The sequence below is a fragment of the Colossoma macropomum genome, unplaced genomic scaffold (assembly GCF_904425465.1).
Source record: "Colossoma macropomum unplaced genomic scaffold, Colossoma_macropomum, whole genome shotgun sequence".
Taxonomy (NCBI): Eukaryota; Metazoa; Chordata; class Actinopteri; order Characiformes; family Serrasalmidae; genus Colossoma; species Colossoma macropomum.
The window spans coordinates 1,811,617-1,837,754 of record NW_023494792.1 but is presented as its reverse complement, the minus strand read 5'-3'; the positions used below and the strand labels follow the sequence as shown (position 1 = coordinate 1,837,754).

General features: G+C 38.5%; 1 protein-coding gene across 1 annotated transcript; it reads right to left on the bottom strand.

Moving 5' to 3' along the window:
- Positions 1-4,135: 4,135 nt before the first annotated feature.
- Positions 4,136-25,993, bottom strand: slc6a18 (solute carrier family 6 member 18). The gene is given in 13 exon segments (XM_036577878.1): positions 4,136-5,087; positions 6,254-6,295; positions 6,297-6,417; positions 8,366-8,525; positions 11,717-11,921; positions 12,135-12,291; positions 13,255-13,383; positions 16,050-16,162; positions 17,325-17,435; positions 17,887-18,068; positions 18,992-19,129; positions 21,934-22,074; positions 25,708-25,993. Coding segments are annotated over 13 exon segments (1,860 nt in total). The 5' UTR covers positions 25,862-25,993; the 3' UTR covers positions 4,136-4,880.
- Between the last annotated feature and the right edge of the window lie 145 nt (positions 25,994-26,138).

Here is a 26,138-nt window from a genome sequence, read left to right as displayed (position 1 = left end):
AATCTCAGCCAACATATTACGCAGTATTGTCTAAAAACCTTAGGCAGCTCTGACAGTTCGTTTATCTGGGCAGTTAGTCTGATTTTTCTAGGTAAAAATCTAAGTTGAATTGAATGGAGGATTGATTAGTTAAACAAGGTATTTAAGGTAACTGTAAATACAGGGCACAATGGATTGTTCGTCAGGCTGATTAAAATAATAAATTGCGATTAATCGCGTTTGTGTAGTTAATCACGATTAATCATATTTGTCTCATTTGCTCAAATTTGACCGAAGGTGAAAGAGTGTGTTCCATTAATGAAGCAGTGTATTGTGTTATAGCTGAGAATGTATTTATTACCTTCAGTAATTCAATAACGTTGTTTTAAACTCTGAACCTGAACATGAAGATCAGATGATCTCCACAAAGTGGAAACAGTTTCATCACCGACGTCCAGCGAGAGCAACAGTGTCTGCATGTTCACTGTGAGTGTTCAGCTCATATATATCATATATACAGTGAGTGTATACATCTTATATATCATATATATACAGTCAGTGGTTTAGCTGGAACTGCATAGGAACTGCAGCTCCACCAGCTGCTGCTTTTGTTAGTTTGCTGCTCATTGATTTACCCATAGTTCTCTGTAAGAGTCTGTTCAGCGTCGTCTGCTGAAGGAGCTGAAAGTTTCGCTTTAAAAGCTGTTTAATAAATAAACACTTGCTGTCCAGATAAATAACTCTGCATATGATTTTCTGATGGTCTAGGAATTTTGCACACCTCTGTACTGCAGGGCGCATCACAGCGACCGTGTTTATCAGTATAATCTCAATGCTGATATTCTCTCCGTATCATTCAGCCCAGGTTTTCGGCTGAGGTTTGTTTTTGTTTGTCCAGTGTTGGTTACAGATGGATGCTGATTGTATCTGATTGCTCTGACATCAAATAAAAAACAGTAATAAAGTTTCCTAACAGCTTTTCTGAAGCAGTTTTCATTCAGTCGGATGGACGTAGCCGTCACGCGGTCTGCCGCGCTGGCCACCAGTCCAGCAGCGCATTATCTCTGTGGCTTCAGGCCAAATTAGATCCACACTGTTTTGAGCTTAGAGCTGATTTGTAACGCGCCAGCGGCTTATCTGCGCTAATTGGTCTCAGTTGGGCTCTCGTTATCAGCGCTGTTGTAAATTTAGCCGGGATTCTGTTGACCTCAGATGGAGCGAAATTAAAAAGTAAATCAAGAAACATGCCTTGTTTGTGTTTTTGTGGTGTTTAGTTGTTGTTGGTTACGGGTTTTGCAGCCTCGTGGCGCCAGATTTGTAGCGAGAACGTCTGGGGAGAACGATGAGCGATTTTGGGCTAAATGTTGGGAGCGTAGACTCATTACGTAGGAAACAAAACTTAGAATTCCTAAACCAATCCAAGGTGGGGCTCACAGTAGGGGGCGCTAGTGCGCTCATTAACAATGCCTGATGGAGAACAAGCCTGTTGTTGGCCTGTGAATCTCACAACACCGTCCTGATTTCACTTCCCAGGGAGTTAGCGAGTTAGCATGTTAACATGCTGGCCATTACAGTTAACTGTAAAACTGTCACTGATCTAATTCAGTTGTGTGCTGACTTCGTAGTGTTTATTTACGAAGATGTTTAAGTTCACAGAAAGCCAGGAACATACATGCACTATATGGACAAAAGTATTGGGACACACCTCTTAATGATTGAACTCAGGTGTTTCATTCAGTCTCATTGCCACAGGTGTATAAAATCAAGCACCCAGCCCTGCAGCCTGTCTGTGGAGGCATTTAGGAACCACAGCAACTCAGCCATGAAGAGTCAGACCACGTAAAGTTCCAGAGTGGGTCTCCGAGTTCTGAGGAGCACAGAGCATAAACGCCTCCAACGCTCTGCTGATCAATAACTGCAGAGTTCAAACCTCTCTGGCATCAACATCAGCATAAAACCTGCGCCGGGAGCTTCATGGCAGGGTTTCCATGGCTGAGCAGCTGCATGTAAGCCTTACATCACCAAGCACAATGCAGAGCGTCGGCTGGAGTGGAGTAAAGCGCCATCACTGGACTCTGGAGCAGTGGTATTCTATGGAGTGACCAATCAGCTTCTCTATCGGTCAGTCTGATGGACGAGTCTGGGTTTGGAGAACGTTACCTGCCTGACTGCACTGTGCCAGCTGTAGAGTTTGGTGCAGGAGGGATGATGATATGGGGCTGTTTTTCAGGGGTTGATCTAGAACCCTCAGTTCCAGTGAAGGGAAATCTTAATGCTTCAGCAGAACAAGACATTTTAGACAATTATACACTTCCAACTTTGTGGAACAGTTTGGGGAAGAACCTTTCCTGTTCCAGCGTGACTGAGCCCCAGTGCACAAAGCAGCTCCATAAAGGCCTGACTGGGTGAGTTTGGTGTGGAAGAACTTGACTGACCCTCACAGAGCCCTGACCTCAACCCCATCACACACCTTTGGGATGAACTAGAACAGAGATTGTGAGCCAGACCCTCTCGTCCAACATCAGTGTCTGACCTCACAAACGCTCTTCTGGATGAATAGACAGAAATTCCTACAGACCCTCCAACATCTTGTAGAAGCTTCCCAGAAGAGTGGAAGCTGTTAGAGCTGCAAAGGGAGACCAGCTCCATATTAATGCCTGTGGATTTAGAATGGGAGTCATAAAAGCTCCTGTAGGTGTCCCAATCCATATAGTGTATCTGTGCCTTTTGAGGTTCCTCCCAGAGATGTTGATTGATGGCTCTGATATGTAAGATTCATCTAATAATATTTGGATACACCAAGGCTGCGTCCAAACCGCTGAATCAACCCTCCCTTCCTGTCTGCTGTCCTTGGTTTTCCTGATCTGGTAACCATGTGGATCCACCTGCTAGTCGGCTCTGGTAACTGATGCTTAATGAGGTCATCTGGGCTGGAGATCAGGCTCAGTCGAGAGAAGCTGATCAGACAGAAAGTGACTGTTCATTGTGTCAAATGCTGAATCTTCTAGATCTTAAAGACTCTTCCAGATAAAGCCTTCATAGTAGAACCACTTTTGGTTCCCTGAAGAAGCTTTCAAGAACCGTGGTGAGTGTAAAGAACCTTTTTTAACGTTTAAAGAACCTCCAGATACAGTCATGTGAAAAGGTTTGGGTCATTTTGTGTGTTGTTGAAAATGAGTTAAGACGTCCTCTGCAGAGAAACACGACTGCACACTTTAAGACACAGTGACTGTTTATTTACTGAACTTAAATCACTGGAAAAAACCGAAACAGAAAATGTGGGCTGTGCAAAAGTTATGGCACATATTGGGTTTTAATGTTTTAAACCAAATAGACATTGTGCACTAAACTGTTCTCTGTAGATCAGAGTTTAACCTCTGGAAATGGTAAACAATATTAATACATGCCGGCCGCACCAAGCTTTCTCAATTTTTTGCCAATTGACTCTAGAATACACCCCCCACCCAGTGTTTCAGCTGTCCAGTCACTCGAGCGTTCTATAGAGCCTAGTATTCTAGAGGCAAGGGTCAAAATATCAACAAAGCTGTCTGTGAAAAAAATATGTTGTGGTCACTTTTCTTAATCTGCTACCACTGTGCTTGATTTCTGGCATACAACAAACATCTGCACGAACTGTTGATATGTTATGTTCACTGATACTCGCCGTATGTTCTGGATAAAAGCACCCAAACATAGCTGTGTTGAAAATTTCCCAAAAACTGACATTTTAAACAAAACAGGTTTTGGCCCAGCTCAGTGTATAATGGTGTTAACTGATGATTTCATCTGGTCAGAGTCCAGATTTAAACGCTGTAGTGAATATTTCGTCTCACATCAAACCCAAACCAGCTCATTCAGCCGTCAGTGCTGAGTGGATCAGTACTGACTCCTCTGTCTGTAGAAGACTGTCTGAACATTCACACACTAAACTCCAACACTTAGAGAATCAGAGTGTCTCCAATATTAACTGACTGCAGCTGTTTGATTAATGATTTATTAATAAGACCATTAAAAGATTAATGTTTTACCAACAATACAGGGAAACTATACTCTTAAAGACAGTTCTTCAAGGGTTCTTTAGTAAAGACAACAGTTCTACCATAGAACCATGAACACTCCAAGAATCCTCTGCACGATTTAAGGGTTCTCTGCATGGTGAAAAGGTTCACCCGATTGATGGACAATGTGCTGTATATGGTTCTATTACGGAACCTTTTTGAAAAAGGGTTCTAAATAGCACGAAAAAGGGTTCTGCCGTTGTAACAGCCCAAAGAACGACCTTTTGGTTCTATATAGAACTATGTAAGTGTGTAAACAGTAGTGGAGCTGTACAATTACAGCACATTCTCCATCAACCTAAAGGACCCTTTCACCATGCAAAGAACCCGTAAATCGTGCAGTGGGTTCTTGGAGTGTCGATGGTTCTATATAGAAGTCACACATCAAATCACATGTGGAGTGTGAGAAAACCATGTGATTTATTTCCACATCTTTTTTCACTTTTTTAAAAGGTTAATTTTAATTATATGAGCCATAAAAGCATTTTTTTTCACCATACACACACGTGAAACGTGCATCTTGCATTTAGTTTATATTATTTTATTTTTATTCATGTCTTCTAAGAAAATGCCCTGAGCCTGTTTTTCCTTCAACAAGGGGAATTACCAAAAAAACCAAAAAAACAGTGGGAATTATCAATATAAATAAATAAACACAGCGGTTGTGTTAGCATTTCCTTTCCGATCCTCTGTTGAGGAATGTGTGGGGAATTTTCATATCATTAGCGTCTCAGCGACTGACGGTGGAACTGGTCCCATCAAACCCCCTCTGAGAAAGGCAGAACCCCCTCGGTGTGGCGGTCCGGCTCTCTCTCTGTACAGTCCTGATCCTCCTGGGTCCGTCTATGTGTCGGGGTCGAAGGCCATGTTGCTGTAGGGGTTGGGAGGCGGCAGGTGCTGCTCCTTGTGGTGGTTTTTGTTACAGAGGCGTCTGCAGAGGTGGTACAGAGCCACGATGGGGATCGGCAGCACCGGCACCGCCGACAGGAGAACACAGATGGAGAAAACCCAGTCGGGGTACGGGTTCACCTCCGACTCCGGGAACAGAGCCTGGACACAAACACAGGATCAGCAAACACACCGCTGAGCACTTACACTAGAAACCATTGGGTCAGTTCCCAATAGAGAGCAAAACCACTAGGTTTAATCCTGATGGTTCCAGCAGGGACCCTACATTTACAGTAGACTCCTCTCACTGATAAATGGGACGAAAACACCTTAATGTCCCTGTTTAGTTTTTCTTCTTGAGATTGTGTTAACTACTCAAACAAATGCTAACTGCTAAGCTACCAACACCTCCACTGGGGAGCACTTATTAGCACTAAGATTGTTTTCCAAGAACAGACTTTATACAACTTCAGAACAAAGGTAGAACAGAAAGTAGCTACTTTAGTATTTTGTAGTATTGTCTTGTAGTATTTTTTTTTTCTGAAAACAGTATTTTCAAATGTACTCAACATAAAAACAGACTAGGTAAGTTACTAAATGTGTAGTTTTTCAGGTTGCATAGCAAAGCTAACAAAGAATCTTTCTAGAAGGAGTGTTTATAAATTTCCTCGTCAAAGCTAGCGCAGAAAGTAGCTAGTTAAGCTAAAATCACTTTCTTAATGTGTCATTTTAAAACGTGCATAGTGATGCTAATGCATGAGCTAAAACTGCTTTTAAGCATTTTGTGCTTTAAATAGAAAAGCTAGCAAAGAAAGTAGCCCATTAGCTAAAATCGCTATCTGAATGCTTAGTTTTTAAACCTGTATGGCTATAAAAGAAAGTAGGTAGCTGAGCTAAAACTTTTTAAAAGTACTGTTTCTTCTATTTTGTGATCATTTTTTAATTTGTTTTAAAAAGTAGTGTTTCAAAGTAGTGTCACATAGCAAAGCTACCAAAGATGGTTAGCCTAAATAAAATAGTTTCCCAGAAGTGATGTTTTTAAAATTTACACAGAAATCTAGACACAGGAAGCAGCTTCTAGTTTTAAGCTTGCAGAGCACAGCCAGCACACAAAGCTGCTACAGGTGGCTAAACTGTTTTCTTTCAGCACAGAAAGAAATTCAAATCAATTCCCAGCGTTTAGCTTCTTAACTCTCACAGCATAGCTGGCAGTCAGCTAGAGGGGTTTGAGCGTGTAACACAGGTGTGAACTGACTGTAATCAGATGTGCTGTGTGTGCAGTTATGTGAGATGTTTGGGGTTGTCCTGTATTTATGTTGGACACTTACGTAATCCGGGTTCCAGGTGGGGTAGGTGGGCTGCACCTGTCCCCTGAATGACGATGTAGGCCACCAGCACGACCAGCAGCATGATAGGGCTGATCCCCATCCAGCAGATCTTCCAGAACCAGTTGGGCCTCCGACCCGTCATGTACTCGATATCGTCACTGAATCTGCAGCACAACAACCCACTGTTATTCCTGAAAACCCACCGTTCTTCACGTTCTCTGTGCTCCAACATGCCGAGTCAACTCCACAGGTAGGTGTGAAGCCCTTTATAGGGTCAGTCAGGGGTGGTGGAGAGCAGGAGAACGCAGGAGAAGGAGTGTGCAATCACAGTCTTATATTCAGGAGTGTGTAAGAGTGTGTAAGGGTGTATAAGAGTGTTTAATAGTGTGTAAGAGTGAGTAAGAGTATAAAAAGAGTCTGTAAAAGAGTGTGTAAGAAAGTGTAAGAATGTATAAGAGTGTGTAAAAGAGTAGGTAAAACGGTGTGTAAGAGTGTATAAGAGTGTAAAAGAATGAGTAAGAGTGTATGAGTGTGTAAAAGAGTGTAAGAGTGTATAAGAGTGTTTAAGAGTTTTTTTTGAGTGTGTAAGAGTATATAAAGGTCTATAAAAGTGAGTAAGAGAGTGTAAGAGTGTTTGACTGTGTAAGAGTGTGTGTGTGTGTAAGAGTAAATGAGTGTGTAAAAGTGTGTAAGTGTACACACTTCTACTCACTCAATTACACACTCCTACACTTTTACACACTCATACACTCTCTTACACTATAAAAGAATGAGTAAGAGTGAGTGTGTAAAAGTATTAGAGAGTTTAAGAGCGTGTAAGAGTGAGTATGAATGTGTAAGAGTGAGTTTGAGTGTGCAAAAGAGTGTGTTGGAGTGTGTAATTGAGTGAGTAGGAGTGTGTACGAGTGTATAAGAGTGAGTTAGTGTGTAAGAGTGTATAAGAATGTATGAAAGAATGAGTAAGAGTGAGTGTGTAAGAGAGTATGGGTATAAGAGTGAGTATGAGAATGTATAAGAGTGAGTTAGAGTGTGTAAGAGTGAGTTAGAGTGTGTAAGAGAGTGTATGAGTGTGTAAAAGAGTGTAGGAGCGTGTAATTGAGTGAGTAGGAGTGTGTACGAATGTATAAGTGAGTTAGAGTGTATAAGAGTGAGTATGAGTGTGGAAGAGTGTAGGAGTGTGTAAAAGAGTGTGTAGGAGTGTATAAGAGTGAGTCAGAGTGAGTAAGAGTGAGTGAGTATGTAAGAGTGTATGAGTGTGTAAAAGAGTGTAAGAGTGTATGAGTGTGTAAAAGAGTGTAGGAGTGTGTACGAGTGTATAAGAGTGAGTCAGAGTGTGTAAGAGTGTATGAGTGTGTAAAAGAGTGTGTATGAGTGTGTAAGAGTGAGTAAGAGTGACTGGGTAAAAGAGGGTATAAGAGTGTTTGAGTGTGCAAGAGTGAGAATGAGTGTGTAAGAGAGTGTATGAGTGTGTAAGAGTGAGTCAGAGTGTGTATGCGTGAGTATGAGTGTAGGAGTGTGTAATTGAGTAAGTAGGAGTGTGTACGAATGTATAAGAGTGAGTCAGAGTGTGTAAGAGTGTATGAGTGTGTAAAAGAGTGTGTAGGAGTGTGTACGAGTGTATAAGAGTGAGTCAGAGTGTGTAAGAGTGTATGAGTGTGTAAAAGAGTGTGTAGGAGTGTGTACGAGTGTATAAGAGTGAGTCAGAGTGTGTAAGAGTGTATGAGTGTGTAAAAGAGTGTGTAGGAGTGTGTTCGAGTGTATAAGAGTGAGTCAGAGTGTGTATGCGTGAGTATGAGTGTAGGAGTGTGTAATTGAGTGAGTAGGAGTGTGTACGAGTGTATAAGAGTGAGTCAGAGTGTGTAAGAGTGTATGAGTGTATAAAAGAGTGTGTAGGAGTGTGTTCGAGTGTATAAGAGTGAGTCAGAGTGTGTATGCGTGAGTATGAGTGTATGAGTGTGTAAAAGAGTGTGTAGGAGTGTGTACGAGTGTATAAGAGTGAGTCAGAGTGTGTATGCGTGAGTATGAGTGTAGGAGTGTGTAATTGAGTGAGTAGGAGTGTGTACGAGTGTATAAGAGTGAGTCAGAGTGTGTAAGAGTGAGTATCCTGTGTACCGGTTCATGCCGTAGAACAGGACTACAGAGGTGATCTCGAAGAAGGCGATGATGAGGAGAGGGACTGAGCCCACGTAGCTGTTAAAGATCTCCAGCCAGTAGTTCCCTGAACCCATGGTGAAGATCAGAGCCACCAGGAAGCTGATCACACAGATTACAGCTGCAGAAACACAGACACCAGATCACCACCAGTAACCAGCTCTTTATTACTCACTGACCGTTTTATTAAAGCCTACTACGAGTTCAGTGATTACTAAGAATGAATTGTTCAGTTTTCACTATGAATTATTCAGTTTTCACTATGATTATTCAGTTTTCACTATGAATTATTCAGTTTTCACTATGAATTATTCAGTCTTCACTATGATTATTCAGTTTTCACTATGAATTTTTCACTATTCAGTTTTCACTATTCAGTTTTCACTATAAATTATTCAGTTTTCACTATGAATTATTCACTATGAATTATGAATTATTTGGTTTTCACTATGATTATTCAGTTTTCACTATGATTATTTGGTTTTCATTATGATTATTCAGTTTTCACTATGATTATTCAGTTTTCACTACGATTATTCGGTTTTCACTATGAATTATTCAGTTTTCACTATGATTATTCAGTTTTCACTATGAATTATTCAGTTTTCACTATGATTGTTCAGTTTTCACTATGATTATTCAGTTTTCACTATGAATTATTCAGTTTTCACTATGATTGTTCGGTTTTCACTATGATTATTCAGTTTTCACTATGATTATTCAGTTTTCACTATGAATTATTCGGGTTTCACTATGATTGTTCGGTTTTCACTATGAATTATTCAGTTTTCACTATGATTATTCAGTTTTCACTACGATTATTTGGTTTTCACTATGATTATTCAGTTTTCACTATGAATTGTTCAGTTTTCACTATGAATTATTCAGTTTTCACTATGATTATTCAGGTTTCACTATGAATTATTCAGTTTTTTACTATGAATTATTCAGTTATCACTATGGTTATTCAGTCTTCACTATGATTATTCAGTCTTCACTATGATTATTCAGTTTTCACTATGAATTATTCAGTCTTCACTATGAATTATTCAGTTTTCACTATGAATTATTCAGTTATCACTATGATTATTCAGTTTTCACTATGATTATTCAGTTTTCACTATGAATTATTCAGTTTTGACTATGATTATTCAATTTTCACTATGATTATTCAGTTTTCACTATGATTATTCGGTTTTCACTATGATTATTCAGTTTTCACTACGATTATTCGGTTTTCACTATGATTATTCAGTTTTCACTATGAATTATTCGGTTTTCACTATGATTATTCAGTTTTCACTACGATTATTCAGTTTTCACTCTGAATTATTCAGTTTTCAATATGATTATTCAGTTTTCACTATGAATTATTCGGGTTTCACTATGATTGTTCGGTTTTCACTATGATTATTCAGTTTTCACTACGATTATTCGGTTTTCACTATGAATTATTCAGTTTTCACTGTGATTATTCAGTTTTCACTACAATTATTCGTTTTTCACTATGATTATTCAGTTTTCACTATGAATTGTTCAGGTTTCACTATGAATTATTCACTATGAATTATGAATTATTTGGTTTTCACTATGATTATTCAGTTTTCACTATGATTATTCGTTTTTCACTACGATTATTCGGTTTTCACTATGAATTATTCAGTTTTCACTATGATTATTCAGTTTTCACTACGATTATTCGGTTTTCACTATGAATTATTCAGTTTTCACTATGATTATTCAGTTTTCACTATGAATTATTCGGGTTTCACTATGATTGTTCGGTATTCACTATGATTATTTGGTTTTCACTATGAATTAATCAGTTTTCACTATGATTATTCAGTTTTCACTACGATTATTTGGTTTTCACTATGATTATTCAGTTTTCACTATGATTATTCAGTTTTCACTATGAATTGTTCAGTTTTCACTATGATTATTCAGTCTTCACTATGATTATTCAGTTTTCACTATGAATTATTCAGTTATCACTATGAATTATTCAGTTTTCACTATGATTATTTAGTCTTCACTATGAATTATTCAGTTTTGACTATGATTATTCAATTTTCACTATGATTGTTCAGTTTTCACTATGATTATTCAGTTTTCACTATGAATTATTTGGTTTTCACTATGATTATTCAGTTTTCACTACGTTTATTCGGTTTTCACTATGATTATTCAGTTTTCACTATCAATTATTCGGTTTTCACTATGATTATTCAGTTTTCACTACGATTATTCAGTTTTCACTACGATTTCGGTTTTCACTATGATTATTCAGTTTTCACTATGAATTATTCGGTTTTCACTATGATTATTCAGTTTTCACTACGATTATTCAGTTTTCACTCTGAATTATTCAGTTTTCAATATGATTGTTTGGTTTTCACTATGAATTATTCGGGTTTCACTATGATTGTTTGATTTTCACTATGATTATTCAGTTTTCACTACGATTATTTGGTTTTCACTATGAATTATTCAGTTTTCACTGTGATTATTCAGTTTTCACTATGAATTATTCGGGTTTCACTATGATTGTTCGGTTTTCACTATGATTGTTCGGTTTTCAGTATGATTATTCGGTTTTCACTATGAATTATTCAGTTTTCACTATGAATTATTCAGTTTTCACTATGATTATTCAGTTTTCACTATGATTATTCGTTTTTCACTATGATTATTCAGTTTTCACTATGAATTGTTCAGGTTTCACTATGAATTATTCACTATGAATTATGAATTATTTGGTTTTCACTATGATTATTCAGTTTTCACTATGATTATTCGGTTTTCACTACAATTATTCGGTTTTCACTCTGAATTATTCAGTTTTCACTATGATTATTCAGTTTTCACTATGAATTATTCGGGTTTCACTATGATTGTTCGGTTTTCACTATGATTATTCAGTTTTCACTACGATTATTCGGTTATCACTATGAATTATTCAGTTTTCACTATGATTATTCAGTTTTCACTATGATTGTTCAGTTTTCACTATGATTATTCAGTTTTCACTATGAATTATTCAGTTTTCACTATGATTATTCAGTTTTCACTATGAATTGTTCAATGTCTGTTATGAATTATTATTCAGTATCTATAAAGGCCTTCGTTAGGCTGGTCAGGTATGTTGGAGCAGAAGTAAGCAGGTAATGTTCAGAGCACTGTGGATTGTGAACTTAGCTGCAGTGGATGGATAGATAGATAGATAGATAGATAGATAGATAGATAGATGGATAGATGGATAGATAGATACTTTATTGATCCTGAAGGAAATTTAGGATAATTAATTCATACCGGTGAAGAGTTCTTTGGGCATCCACTTGGGCACCATGTTGAGGTCCAGCAGTGGCGTCAGGACCCCCTCCAGATTTCCAAACATGGAGGACAGGCCCAGACTGAAGAGCATGACGAAGAACAGCACCGCCCACACCTGAGAGCCTGGCATCTCTATCACGGCCTCCGTGAAGACGATGAAGGCCAAACCCGTCCCTGACGCACTCTGGAGGACAGATTTCACTGACCGGTTACTTTCTGAAGTTCAGGACATTAAAACCATTTAATCATGTTAATTTTATATCTACTCATTAAATTAGGAAAAGTCATTAAATATGAAGTAAAAATGAGGTCAGTCAGTTATTTAGAGATGTTAAACATCAAATAGGGCCAAACTGACCCAGAGATAATATTAATTATAGTGGACTGGATTAGTTACCTGGTCCAGGAACCTGTCCAGGCTGCAGTGTCTGAGCGTTAGATTAGCCACTCTCTCTGGATATGAGGAGTTTAAGTTCTCCAGCCACATGTCGTAGTTATCCATCGTTATGTTCTGGTCAGCGATATTGAACTCGTTGGTCAGTTTGAGGATGTTGCTGTGGGTTAAGAGATTCAGGTGAGGTGGCTGATGATTGAGGTTGTGTTTCAGTCTGCAGTGTTTAACATGCACTCAGGGCACTGGCTGATTAAAACCATTAGTTTGTGAGGCATTAAAATTTATATCTGAACAATTTTTACCATCCTCAGTACCAAAAATGTTGGGACACTCAATGACATTATACATTATATTTAAGATAATTATGTACATTTGCATCAATTTCTTCATTCAGAAACAACTCTAGATCAAAATAGATTAAAAAAGAAGCCACATTTAATCAGGTGATTTCACACTTTAGGCTGGTAATGTAAATATATAAATAGATACACAGTCTAAAGTTTGAACACTTCTGGTCAAATTTCATGTTTTGTTGATTTTCTAAGTGAAAATAAGTGAACACACCCCCTACAGAGACTCACTTAAATTTGACATTTCTCTCCACAATTTAGTGCACAGTTTCTAATTATTTTAAGAGTTTTCTAAGACTAAAAATACAAGCTCATTTCCAAAAAAGTTGGGATGCTGTGCAAAATGTAAATAAAAACAAAATGCAATGATGTGCAAATCATTTAAACCCTATTTTTCATTGAAAATAGTACAAAGACAACATATTAAATGTTGAAACTGAGAAATTTTATTGTTTTTTGAAAAATATTTGCCCATTTTGAATTTGATGTCAACAATACGTTCCAAAAAAGCAACAGGGCTGTAGAACACAAAATATAAAATGTGCCATAACTTTTACAAAGGACACATTTTATGTTCCAGTGTGTTAAATTCAGTAAATAAACAGTAAGTGTGTATTAAAATGTGCAGTAGTGTGTCTCTGTAGAGGATGTGTAACTTATTTACATTCAGAAAATCAACAAAACATGGAATTTGACCAGGGGTGCACAAACATTTGCACTACATAACATCAACGTTCTAGTATTGCCGAGTATCTGGGGAGAGTTGACTGTACCTGTTGAAGCAGTTGTTGTTGTTGTTGGTGGCTTTGAAGCCCAGGATGGCGAATATGGGTATGGAGGCGTAGAGGGAGGTGGCGCTGTTAATGCAGCCCACCAACACCGCGTCCCTCTCACAGTTATTCCTAACAAACACACAAGAACTCTCAGTAAACAACACATCTGCTTGTTCCTCAGTGATCAGCTTCAGCGGATTCTCCACAAGGGGGAGCTATTAGCACAGTTACTTTTGTGAGCAGCATTGGGAGGAAACCCACACCAGCAGGATCTGTAGTTATAAATATCATATGTATAAAATGGAAGCATAAGTAAAAGGTTTTGTTTAACTGGGTTTAACAGCTAAAAGTTTAACAGGCTCCTCCAATAACATTCAGCGTCTTACTATTCACTGAATTACTCACTATAAACATATAAAGTACAGTATATTTTACTTAAACGTGCGTTAGCTTCAAATATCCAGAGTACAGTTAAATCCTGCACTGTAAAAAGATTGACTGTAAGGTTGCTCAGTAAAAATCAGTAAAAAAAGTCTTAGCGTTGTGGTGAGGTGTGCAGTGATGCTACCACTACAGATCAACAGCTACTACTGTATTTCGCTCAGTTTTGGTGGATTACACTGTAGGTAACTTCTTAGCAAACCCTGCTGGCCTTGCCTGGCTTAGTTAGCGAGCTGTTAACACGATTGCTGTGCTGTACAATAGTAAACCCCACAAAATCTGAATTAGATCACGCAAATCTTACATTTACACTGAAGAAGCAGTCAAACTAACGTCTTTAAGAGAAACAGACAAGTAAACACTAATCGTATGGTAGCTCAGCTAACTTTACTAGCCCAGTCATTAGAGATTTCTCCTAAAATGAGCTGTTTACCAACTAAAATCTACGAGGCGCAGTACGTTATGCTGTGACTGGGCTAGTGACCGTGCAAACAGCACACTCTGATTTCTTAGATCAGATTAAGGTCTATAAATCTGATTAGTAGATCTGATAAAGAGGCTGGATTTGAGTCAGTAATGGGTGTTTTCAGTGCTGTAAACTCTCAATCTGATTTCGTTCGTTTCTCTCAGTCTGAGCATGTGTGAAAGCAGAGTGCCGCCCCGGAAACGTCGAGCAGCGTTTAACACAGCGGTTAACACGACGGTTAACACGACGGTTAACACGACGGTTAGCGCAGCACCTGCGAGACGCAGCACAGCACTTTTGGAGCAACACTGAACCAAACGAAGGACTTAGATATTCTTCATCTTCTAGATGATGTAAGTTCATATTTTCAGATAAAGTGAATGTTTTTAAAAAAAAGCCGCTTGTGATGTTTGAGTTTTACATTACGTTTATGTCATGTCTTATTCTGTGATGTGCACGTAAACACACTGAACCAGTTACTGACACAATCTGATTTTCGCCAGTTATCAGATTATTAAGTGTAAACACACTGAACCAGTTACTGACACAATCTGATTTTCGCCAGTTATCAGATTATTAAGTGTAAACACACTGAACCAGTTACTGACACAATCTGATTTTCGCCAGTTATCAGATTATTAAGTGTAAACACACTGAACCAGTTACTGACACAATCTGATTTTCCGCTGTTATCAGATTATTAAGTGTAAAAACACACTGAACCAGTTACTGACACGATCTGATTTTCCGCTGTTATCAGATTATTAAGTGTAAACACACTGAACCAGTTACTGACACGATCTGATTTTCCGCTGTTATCAGATTATTAAGTGTAAACACACTGAACCAGTTACTGACACAATCTGATTTTCGCCAGTTATCAGATTATTAAGTGTAAACACACTGAACCAGTTACTGACACAATCTGATTTTCGCCAGTTATCAGATTATTAAGTGTAAACACACTGAACCAGTTACTGACACAATCTGATTTTCGCCAGTTATCAGATTATTAAGTGTAAACACACTGAACCAGTTACTGACACAATCTGATTTTCCGCTGTTATCAGATTATTAAGTGTAAAAACACACTGAACCAGTTACTGACACGATCTGATTTTCCGCTGTTATCAGATTATTAAGTGTAAACACACTGAACCAGTTACTGACACAATCTGATTTTCGCCAGTTATCAGATTATTAAGTGTAAACACACTGAACCAGTTACTGATAAAATCAGATTTTCTGCATTTATCAGATTAAGTGTAAACACACTGAAGCAGTTACTGACACAGTCTGATTTTCTGCAGTCATCAGATTATTAAGTGTAAAAACACACTGAACCAGTTACTGACACAGTCTGATTTTCTGCAGTTATCAGATTATTAAGTGCATGTAAACCCACTCGTGTGTCTCGCACATTTATTTGAAGATTAATAAAAGCACAGGCGAATTGGAGTTGTGGGGTTCGTAGTGCTAATCAGTTTAAATTGCTTTTTAACAACATTAATCTCTATTGCTAAAACTAAAGAAGCAGTGTTGGATGAACTCACACCAGCAGAAGCAAAAACAGTTCAGCAAAGAGCTAACGTTAGCCCGCGAGATAGTTTGGCTTTTTTGCGAGAGGTTCCTCAGTTTGGTTTTGATTCCAGAAAGAAGGCACTTCAGCTCTGCCTTCTAGTTTACTACTGACTCTCTTCCAACATTCGTGAATTCATCGAGTTCATGTTAGCAAAGTTAACCGCCGGCAGAGGCTAATTCCTTTTTCTGCGATCCTGCATCCTTTCCCATTCAGCCGGACTGTTTTTTCTCCAGGTGATGTTTATTCCTGTTCAGTCTGAGCGCAGCTGTAGTGTTTGGGTAGATGTGGAGGTGAAGCGTGACTCACTTTTTGGGGTTGTAGCTGGAGAAGGCGATCAGACCTCCGAAAGCCAGAGACAGAGAGAAGAAGATCTGAGTGGCAGCGTCCAGCCACACCTGAGGATTTAACAGGACCTGCCACTACACACACACACACACACACACACACACACACACACACACAGACACACACACACACACACACACAGACACACAGACACACACACACACACACACAGACACACACACACACACACACAGACACACACACACACACACACACACACACACACACACACACACACACACAGACACACACACACACAGACAAACATACACACACACAGACACACACACACACACACACAGACACACACACACACACACACACACACACACACACACACACACACACACAGACACACACACACACAGACAAACATACACACACACACACACACACACACAGACACACACACACACAGACAAACATACACACACACAGACACACACACACACACACACACACACAGACAAACAGACACACACACACACACACACACACACACACACACACACACACACAGGAAACAACACACATCTCATCTCAACACCTGCCAACCATGAGATACTGTAAAACATACAAACATAAACTCAATGTAGGTATTGTGATATAAACTGAGTCTGTTCTACAGTTTCTCATTAGGCTGAATGAATAACTGACTCTAAATGTAGGTATTGTGACATAAACTGAGTCTGTTCTACAGTTTCTCATTAGGCTGAATGAATAACTGACTCTAAATGTAGGTATTGTGATATAAACTGAGTCTGTTCTACAGTTTCTCATTAGTCTGAATGAATAACTGACTCTAAATGTAGGTATTGTGATATAAACCGAGTCTGTTCTACAGTTTCTCATTAGGCTGAATGAATAACCGACTCTAAATGTAGGTATTGTGATATAAACTGAGTCTGTTCTACAGTTTCTCATTAGGCTGAATGAATAACCGACTGTAAATGTAGGTATTGTGATATAAACTGAGTCCGTTCTACAGTTTCTCATTAGGTTGAATGAATAACCGACTCTAAATGTAGGTATTGTGATATAAACTGAGTCTGTTCTACAGTTTCTCTTTAGGCTGAATGAATAACCGACTCTAAATGTAGGTATTGTGATATAAACTGAGATGTAGTTTGATGTGATTTTTATCAGCATTCTGTAAAACAGTAGCTATTAAAGAACACATTTGTGGGCGGAGCCTTCATAAGGTGTTTGTTTATGTATATGATAATAATAACTTACATCTGGGGTGAAAAGATACACCAGTCCGTCTGTAGCTCCAGGAAGGGTGAGAGCCCTCACCAGGAAGATGGTCAGTACCAGGTATGGAAAGGTAGCTGTTACGTACACGGCCTGTACACCCAAACAGACGGGTCAATCCACCTTAATCACCAGGTGTCACCAGAAGATCCACTTTATCTTCATTAGTTTATGAGATGAGTGTTTGAAAACTGGGTGTGGCCTGAATTTTCACCTTAAAATCAGCACTAGACAAAATCTTTGATAAGTCAAAATTTCATAATTCTAGAAGGGAGATGCTTGAGGTTTTCAGGGGTTGTTATTTGGTTTAAGGTATGTTTGACTGTCAAACGTAAGACGCCACAGTGCACGTTCACCGTTTTATGGCTTGCTGAAGTTGAAAAGGAGAAAGTAAATATTTTTGAGTGTTAGAGCAAATTAGTTCCTCTATTGGTTTATATCTCCACACTGAAGAACAGCAGATCTTTCAAACTGTGATATTTATATTCATGTGATTATTTATTTATTTATTTATTTATTTATTTATTTATGTGTGTATTCTGACCTTTCCGATGGTCTCTATGCCCCTGATGAAGCAGATGTAGACGATACTCCAGGCCGTGGCCAGGCAGAGCACCAGCCACCACTGCAGTGAGCCGTTATTCTCGATATTTGGGGTGATGTTGAGAGTCTTCCTGTACCAGAAATAATTCACCGGAGTTCCCTGAGCACATTCCTCCACATAACCTGTCAATTCAACACATATCCTTATGTATTCGTTATTCTTATAATTATATGTCATTCTATAATCAATGCCTAAAACACATTCCAAAAAAGTTGTGGTAGGAGCAGTTTAAGACTAGGAACACTGAAATGTCCAGTAAACATTATAAAAGAGGTGATGCAGCAGCATCTATGAAAGGCCAAGTGAGGATGGGTCAGGGCCACTTTACCTTTAAAACAATGTTCCTCAACAAGCAACTGCAAGAATTTTGTGTGGAGGTGTTTCAACCTCTGTAGTTCATAATATCATCAAAGGATTCAGGGAATCCAGAGAAATATCTGTGTGTAAAGGACAAGATCAAAAACCACGAACCGAATGCCCCCCCAGACGGCACCGCATTAAAAATCGGAAATACTTTGACAATAAACACTGTTCATCGCTGCATCCACAAATGCAGGTTAAGACTGTACTCTGCATATTGAAAGTCATAAATCAACAACATCCAGAAACACTGCCGACTTCTCTGGGCTCAAGCTCATCTGATATGGGCTGATGCTCAGTGGAAATGTGTACTGAGTCAAACTTCTAGGTTGTTTATGGAAATAATGGATGTTGTGTTCTCCATGTCAAAGAAGAAAAGGACCCTCCAGACTGTTATGAGCGTAAAGTTAAGAAAATGGATCAGTTTGTGTTTTCAGTCCCCAAATGATTATTAAGAGCTGTTAATAAGGAAAGGTGATGTAACACAGAGGTAAACATGCTCCTGTCCAATCTTGTTTTGAATTGTATTCCAGGCATCAGATTTAGAATAAGTGGATATTTACCAAAAAAACTAAGCTGATAAGATAAACTTTACTACAGGTCAAGCAGAATTTACTGATCACCGCTTTCTGTTCTTTATTCACGCTTGTTTAAAACCGAAGTATGTATGAATGTGTTTATGTACTTGTTTGGCTTTCGTCGAGGGGACATTGGCTCCACGGCAGTGGATCCTGGAAGGAGTTGAAGAAATACCAGAGAACCCAGGCCAGGATGGTGTTGTAGAACAGACCCACCAGGAAGGAGACGGCCATGGAGGCCATACCTGTTACACACAGGTACAGCGTTACAGCTGTGAACAGTTACACTGCAAAAAACAGCACTTTGTGAAGTGAAATGATCTGAAATGATCTGAAATCCAGTTGATAAGCCTAATATTTCCCATTTTGAGGTGGTTGTACACTTATTATAAGATTATCTAGCTTATTTCATGACACTTTCACTTGTTTTAAGTAATTTTATTAAGTAAAAATATCTTACTGGCAGATAATTTTGCTGAATTTAAGAAATTTTACTTAAATTTTTTAACCTCTTCAACTTATTGAGACCACCGGTGGTTCCAAAACACACTTCGTCATATTCTTCATAACTTTCATATTTCATAAGCTACATTCTAAAGGTGGGCGTCGTATGAGAGCTGTAACTGTCTTCTTTCCAGTCAATTAGATGGGTGATGTAATTTTAAACCCTTATAATAAAAGAAGCTGAACTCAATTTCTTTTTCTACTGAAATTCGACCCATTTTTCCACAAATCTGGGCTATAAACTATAAACAGATGGCGTCTCTTCAGTGATCTGCTCTGCAAAAATTACTTTTATCAAAAAACACAAAAAGCGTATCAGGGGAGCTTTTTCAATAAATAAATAAAAATTTACATTAATTTAATGCAGTTACTGAATAATTTGCCTTACGATTTGGTCATGTAAATTCAGATGGACAAACCAAAATATACCCTGGTCAATAAGAGGTTAAAACAAGTAAAAAATGGATAGAAATAAAGTAAATAATCTTAAATTAAGCTTGAAACAATCTGAACAGAAGAAATATTAGATTTAATGACTAGAAGATAATTTTACTTGGCACCATTTTTTTGCAGTGTAAATACACAGAACACTGTAAAATCACAGTCCATTACTGAGTACGAGGTGCAGTTCTTTCACAGTGAACAGTAAGATAACAGCTGCACACTGTAACTGTACACTCACTGATGTAGCTGCATTCTTACAGTAATAAGCTGTAATTTGTATTTTCACAACTGTAAAAGTAAAACCACTCATACATTTAACCACTAATAAAAACTGTTTCAAAAGACAGAAAACTTTTAAACACGAAAACCCAAATTGTCACAATAACAACACTAAATATTTTTCACCTCAGTTTCTGCCATGTCCCATAATGCTGTGTGTTACAGCTCAGGGTCAACAATAATTTGATGTATAGATTTTATTTCTTTAAAAAAGGTATAAAATGCTGATTTTACTGAAAACAATACTTTATTATGGCAAAATTCGCATTAAATATTGTGCAGCACTGAACCTTTCTGTGGATGGTTGTTTAGAGAACCATTTTTGTAAATGTACACTTAAAGTTACAGTTTAAAGAACCCATATAGTACCTGATATGTAATTCTTACATTCTGTGAAGGTTCTTTACACCTAAAAAAAGGTTCTCCAGTCCGTGGTAAGTGCTGTTATTGAGAAGCTGTTAAAGCTAAGCCTTTGTTTTGGCCATAACTGTTAAAACCTGGTCATTTTTTGTCGGTTCTAGATTAAACTCGGACAGCTGAAGGTTGTAAAGACTCTCTGCACTTCAGTAAATCTCTAGTTTGTTTTGCAGTCAGGTTAGGTGTTCATTATGTGCTGTGTTGTAAGAATGTAATAAGACTCTTATACCTCTTCCTCTGCACCTTTAACCTATTTCTGTAACTTGTTTGAAAGTAATATGACGTCTCGTAATGAGAAATATTAGATGTGCCTGTTGGATTAAGATGTTTCACTTCTCAGAGATCATTTTTTCAGTGCAGCAGCTCCAGTGGAAACTGCCTTTGTCTTTAATTGGTTTTCGTTTGTTTTGTCAGATGTTCCGAGATGATACTGATATGACACGGATATGATGTTTTATGGAGATTGGCCTGTTTTACGGGCGTGCGATTGGTCAGGTGATGTCACTGATCTCCTGCAGTCCGTCTCTTTAATCAGATCACACTTGATCTTTCTCTGATATGAGAGAAACGTAATCAGATTTTATGGATTTAGCGACAGGCGCTACACCCAGAAATAAAGATGTGGAGCGTGATTAAACTGTGGGAGGTTAAAGTGATAGTTCAGCATAAAATCCCCATAAAAACAGCAGCAGCAGCAGCAGCAGCTAACAAAGCCTCCGTTTCATAGATACTCATTATTTCTATATGAATATAGTCTTAATTTTACAGATAACTGTGTCATACAGTGACTCACACATGCAGTTAGTAACACGCTGTAGTCGCTAATGCTAATAAGCTTCTGTAACTTGTTAGCTACGCTCGCCTCATAGCTCCAGTCTAAAACTGCATTCGAAATGACTTAGAAACTCAGCTTTAGGCAAGTATGTGATGATTTATGGAGGCAGTTAGCACCATGCTAACTGGTTTATAAAAGCTTCTGTTATTTGTTAGCTGCGTTAGCTTCGTAGCTTCAGTGTAAAGAACACATTGGTGGGACCATGGAGTGGATTACTGTGTAAATTAGTGACTAGACTGTGATTAAACTGTTATTAGACTGTAATTAGACTGTGAACAGACTGTGATTAGATTGCGATTAGATTGTGATTAAACTGTAACTAGACTGTGATTAGATTGTGCTTAAACTGTGATAAGACTGTGATTAAAGTGTGGATAGACTGTGAGTAAATAGTGACTGAACTGTGATCAAACTGTAATTAGACTGTGATGAAACTGTAATCATGGTTAGACTGTGATTAAACTGTGATTAGACTGTGATAAAACTGTAATCATGGTTAGACTGTGATTAAACTGTGATGGGACTGTGATTAATCTGTGATTAGACTGTGATTAGACTGTTTTTACTGACCGACTCCCCCCAGGTAAGGTGAGATGGAGTTCCACACGCCGATGCTGCCCTTTCTGAGACTCTGTCCGATGGCCAGTTCCAGATACAGCAGCGGCAGACCCTCAAACACCAGCGCCACCAGGTACGGGATCAGAAACGCCCCTGGAACACAGACGCAGAAACTCTTACACTGAGGATATAGAACACCACTGACCGTTCTCATACCTCTTTAAAGCAGAACTCCACTGATTCTTCAAAACGTTCTGCATCATTACGTGGTTACGATGTGAACAGAGGGGTTCAGAGTGGTTTGGTGTGAAACACTCTGTTCTAGATAAACGTACCGAGTCAGAACTGTTCACAGTGGTGGTGATAGGAACCAGACGTCCACCTCTAAAAGCTCCCTCACAGAAAGTTCCTACAGTAAATGGTTATGAATTCACTGCCTGATGACTGAGACACTGTTTTATGATAGTTTAGAGAACTTAAACTCCATTCATGGTGGTACCAGAGTACCAAACACACAGTCTAACACTGAAATGCCTCACAGGTTCTAGATATTCAGTGAGTAAGTGTGGGGTAAAAATTCCAAAGTACTAGATATTTACCTCGGTTAACACAATATAATAAATGCAGAGTAAAATAACTATGTAAATAATAATAATTATATAACTAAATAAATAATTATGTATTAAGGTGGTAAATATAAACAAACTAAACTGTTGAAATTAAAGCTAAATTTCACTGTTTTGTCTCGTTTAATTAGAAAAATAAATAAATAAACTTCTCCAATCAGCTGGTAAGTTATATAAGATTTTTTGTGAAGTATGAGGTAGAACCAATAGAACCACAGTAAGACTGACTGCTTTGTTTTACAGCCCAGGATCAGTTTAGTTTATAGCTAATAAACAGATACTGACTGTATGCGACTCTTTATTCATCTACATGTCTTTATACACCGAACAACCCACACAGCGCTGTTTACATTTACATTTAGTTTATATCTAGAACCTTTTTGCAATGCAGGGTTAATGCAGTGTTATCTATGACTGCTTTACCATTATATTACCCAAAACAGCTAGTTTTGCAGCTCACAGTAACCTGGTTATTACCTAGAACGCAAGGCACTAAAACTGAGCTTTACTCCTCACATTTTACAGCCATTAGAACGACGTGCTAATTTTCCTCTCAGGTTCTTCTTGCTAAACGTAAAGAACGCTGGGTTATTATTCTCGCACTGTTGCCTTCTGAATTAAATGGTTCTTTTTCCTCTCTCTTAAAGTAAAGGTGCTGCAAAGGGTTCTTCACATGATCACCCTGCAGAACAATGTTTGACCAAGAGATATGTGAGTGTGAAGAACCTTTCAAAAGTTTGGAGAACCTCTGCACAGTGCAAAGGTTCTAAACCAATTCAAGGGTTCCTCGTAGATGCTTTGCATTATGTTTTGGGAGCTTGAACCGACACTCTTCAACTAAATGTGCACAATGCTGTACAAGAACCACAGTTGGTTCCCTAAAAAACATGGTTCTTTAGGGAACTGAAAGCAGTTCGTCTGTGTCATCACTGAAGGAACCAGTTCTTGTTTTGAAGTGATGTTTGTTTATTTATTAGGCCTTACGTTCCCCAGGCGAGGCATTCAGCAGTGACGTTCAGTGTGGAGTCGGTAAAGCAGCTCTGCGCGGATGTTTCTGTTCATCTTCCGCAGGTTTAGTGTTCTCCTCTGAACTCTCACTGGAGCTCAGTTTAAACTCTATTGGGCTAAAACTGGTTTAAACTCTGTGTTCTTATTTATTGGACCCTCTCCAGCCGTGTGCCCTCTCATACCACATCCCTGCTCTCTGTAGGTAACGGTTATGGGGTGGCTAAATGTGTTATTACATTGTGCCTAGATTGTGATTAGACTGTGATTAGATTGTGATTTAACTGTGATTTTACTGTGATTAGATTGTGACCAGACTGTGACTAGATTGTGACCAGACTGTGACTAGATTGTGATTAAACTGTAATCATACGGTGATTAGACTCTGACAAGACTGTGATTGGACTGAGAATTGACTGTGATTAGATTGTGATTAGGCTGGAATTAGACTGTGATTGGACTGAGAATCGACTGTGATTTTATTGTGACCAGACTGTGATTGGATTGTGATTGGATTGTGATTAAACTGTAATTATACAGTAATTAGACTCTGACAAGACTGTGATTGGACTGAGAATCAACTGTGATTAGATTGTGTTTAGACTGGAATTAGACTGTATAAACTGTGATTAGACTCTGATTTAATTGTGATTACATTGTGACTAGATTGTGATTTGACTGTGACTAGATTTATTGGACTATGCCTAGATTAGACTGTGGTTAGATTATGACTTGACTATGTTAAACTGTGACTAGACTGATTAAACTGTGACTGGACTGTAATTAGACTGTGATTAGATCATAATTAAACTGTGATTAGATTGAATACACTGTTACTAGACTGATTAGACCGTGATTGGACTATGGTTACGGTTTAACTGTGTTTATCAGAACCGCTCTAGTGACTGGATCACACTGAGAGTTTTCTCTGAACTGGATTCACTACAGTACCTCTAAAACTCAATGGAGTCACTCCACACTGTAAACGTCTGATCTCCACTCAGCCTGACAGCTTTATTTAACGTCGGTTCTTTAGTTTCTGGTCAATTTAGTTTTATTTTATTTCACTATTTTATCACGACTGTTTCGTTATTCCTGATTTCTTTTCGCCTGTTAACTTAATTGGCTCGTTTACTTATTTTTCATTTGTTTTTATTACATGTTTTATTGCTAAACAGGATATTGGTTAATGAGGCCTGTGTAGTGCCACAGAAGGATCCGTGGTTGTGTACAATGCCAGGCTTGTAACAATAGAAGAACCCTTTTTGGTGCCAAACAGAACCATTTTCAAAAAAGGGTTCTATTCAGAACCATATACAGCACATTCTCCATCAATCTGAAGAACCTGCACCATGCAAAGAATCATTAAGCATGCAAATTGTTCTTTGAGTGTTTATAGTTCTTTATAGAACCAATTGGTCCTCGTTCTCCAACCCTTCTTAAGAAGAAATTTCTTCTTTAACCCACTTACGCAGTTTAGACGAAGACTCTGACTCACCAGTGTTCTCTATGTGGGGTTTGTTCTTAGGTGAGAACAGAATCTACACACACTCAAGAGCACAAAGGGGAGAACAGTTCTGCGCTTTAAGAACACGTCATGAATCTGACGTAGACCTTCCTCAAGAACACACTTAGAAACAAACGTAGGGAGATACTGGAGAATGAGGCCCAGTTTGTTTACTAAAGAACCCTTTAAGAACCATCTTTTTTGAGAGTGTAGTTCAGTCTGAGATTGTAGAAATGTTCAGTTTACAGGAGAAGATTAAAACGTTCTTTAGTTTACATTAATGTAATTCTACTGTAACTCTATTGGTCCATTCCAGGGCAAAAATATGCAAATTTATAAAGAAAACACGCCAATTTGCTTTAAAACTCTAAAAAACACTTTTTGATGACCCCTGCACATTTACACAAGTGCACTCCCATAAATAAAGGGTTCTTTGGAGTGATGCCCTAGAGGAACCACTGAAGAACCTTCCGGTTTAGTGTTTTCCATTGAGTTTTCTGAAGATTCATCCTTTTAAAGGTTCTTCAGTGGTGCTTTCACTCTAAAGAACCCCTTTTTGGCACTTTTTAAGACCAAAGCTGTGAGTTCGCTCTATTTCTTAAACGAGAACATCCAGTTTTGGGGTTTCTCCTCCAGAAGGTTCCTCACCTCCTCCGTAGATTTGGCACAGGTAGGGAAATCTCCACACGTTCCCCAAACCCACTGCGAATCCAATACAGGTCAGCAGGTACTGGATCTTATTGTCCCATTTTGGGCGTTCCTCAGTTTCAGACGCCGTATCTCCAGCTTCTCTCTCGGCCATGGTCACCTACAGTCCAGATCTTCTGCAGGAGAGCTTTTCTTCTGTGATGCTGCAGCTCTTCTGCCAAACTCACCCAAATCAGTGCGTCCTTTTATAGGTTTTGATGGACGTACCCAGCGTAAAGGTGTGGTTGTTTTCAGTCAGGAGTGTGTTTACGGGCAGTGGAGATGGCTGGTGGTGACCACTCGTTTAATGGATAACCTCCTGGCCTCAAATCGCCAGCAAAAATAAACCTCTATAAAATAAAAACACGACACTGCGGAGGCAAAGGTCACGG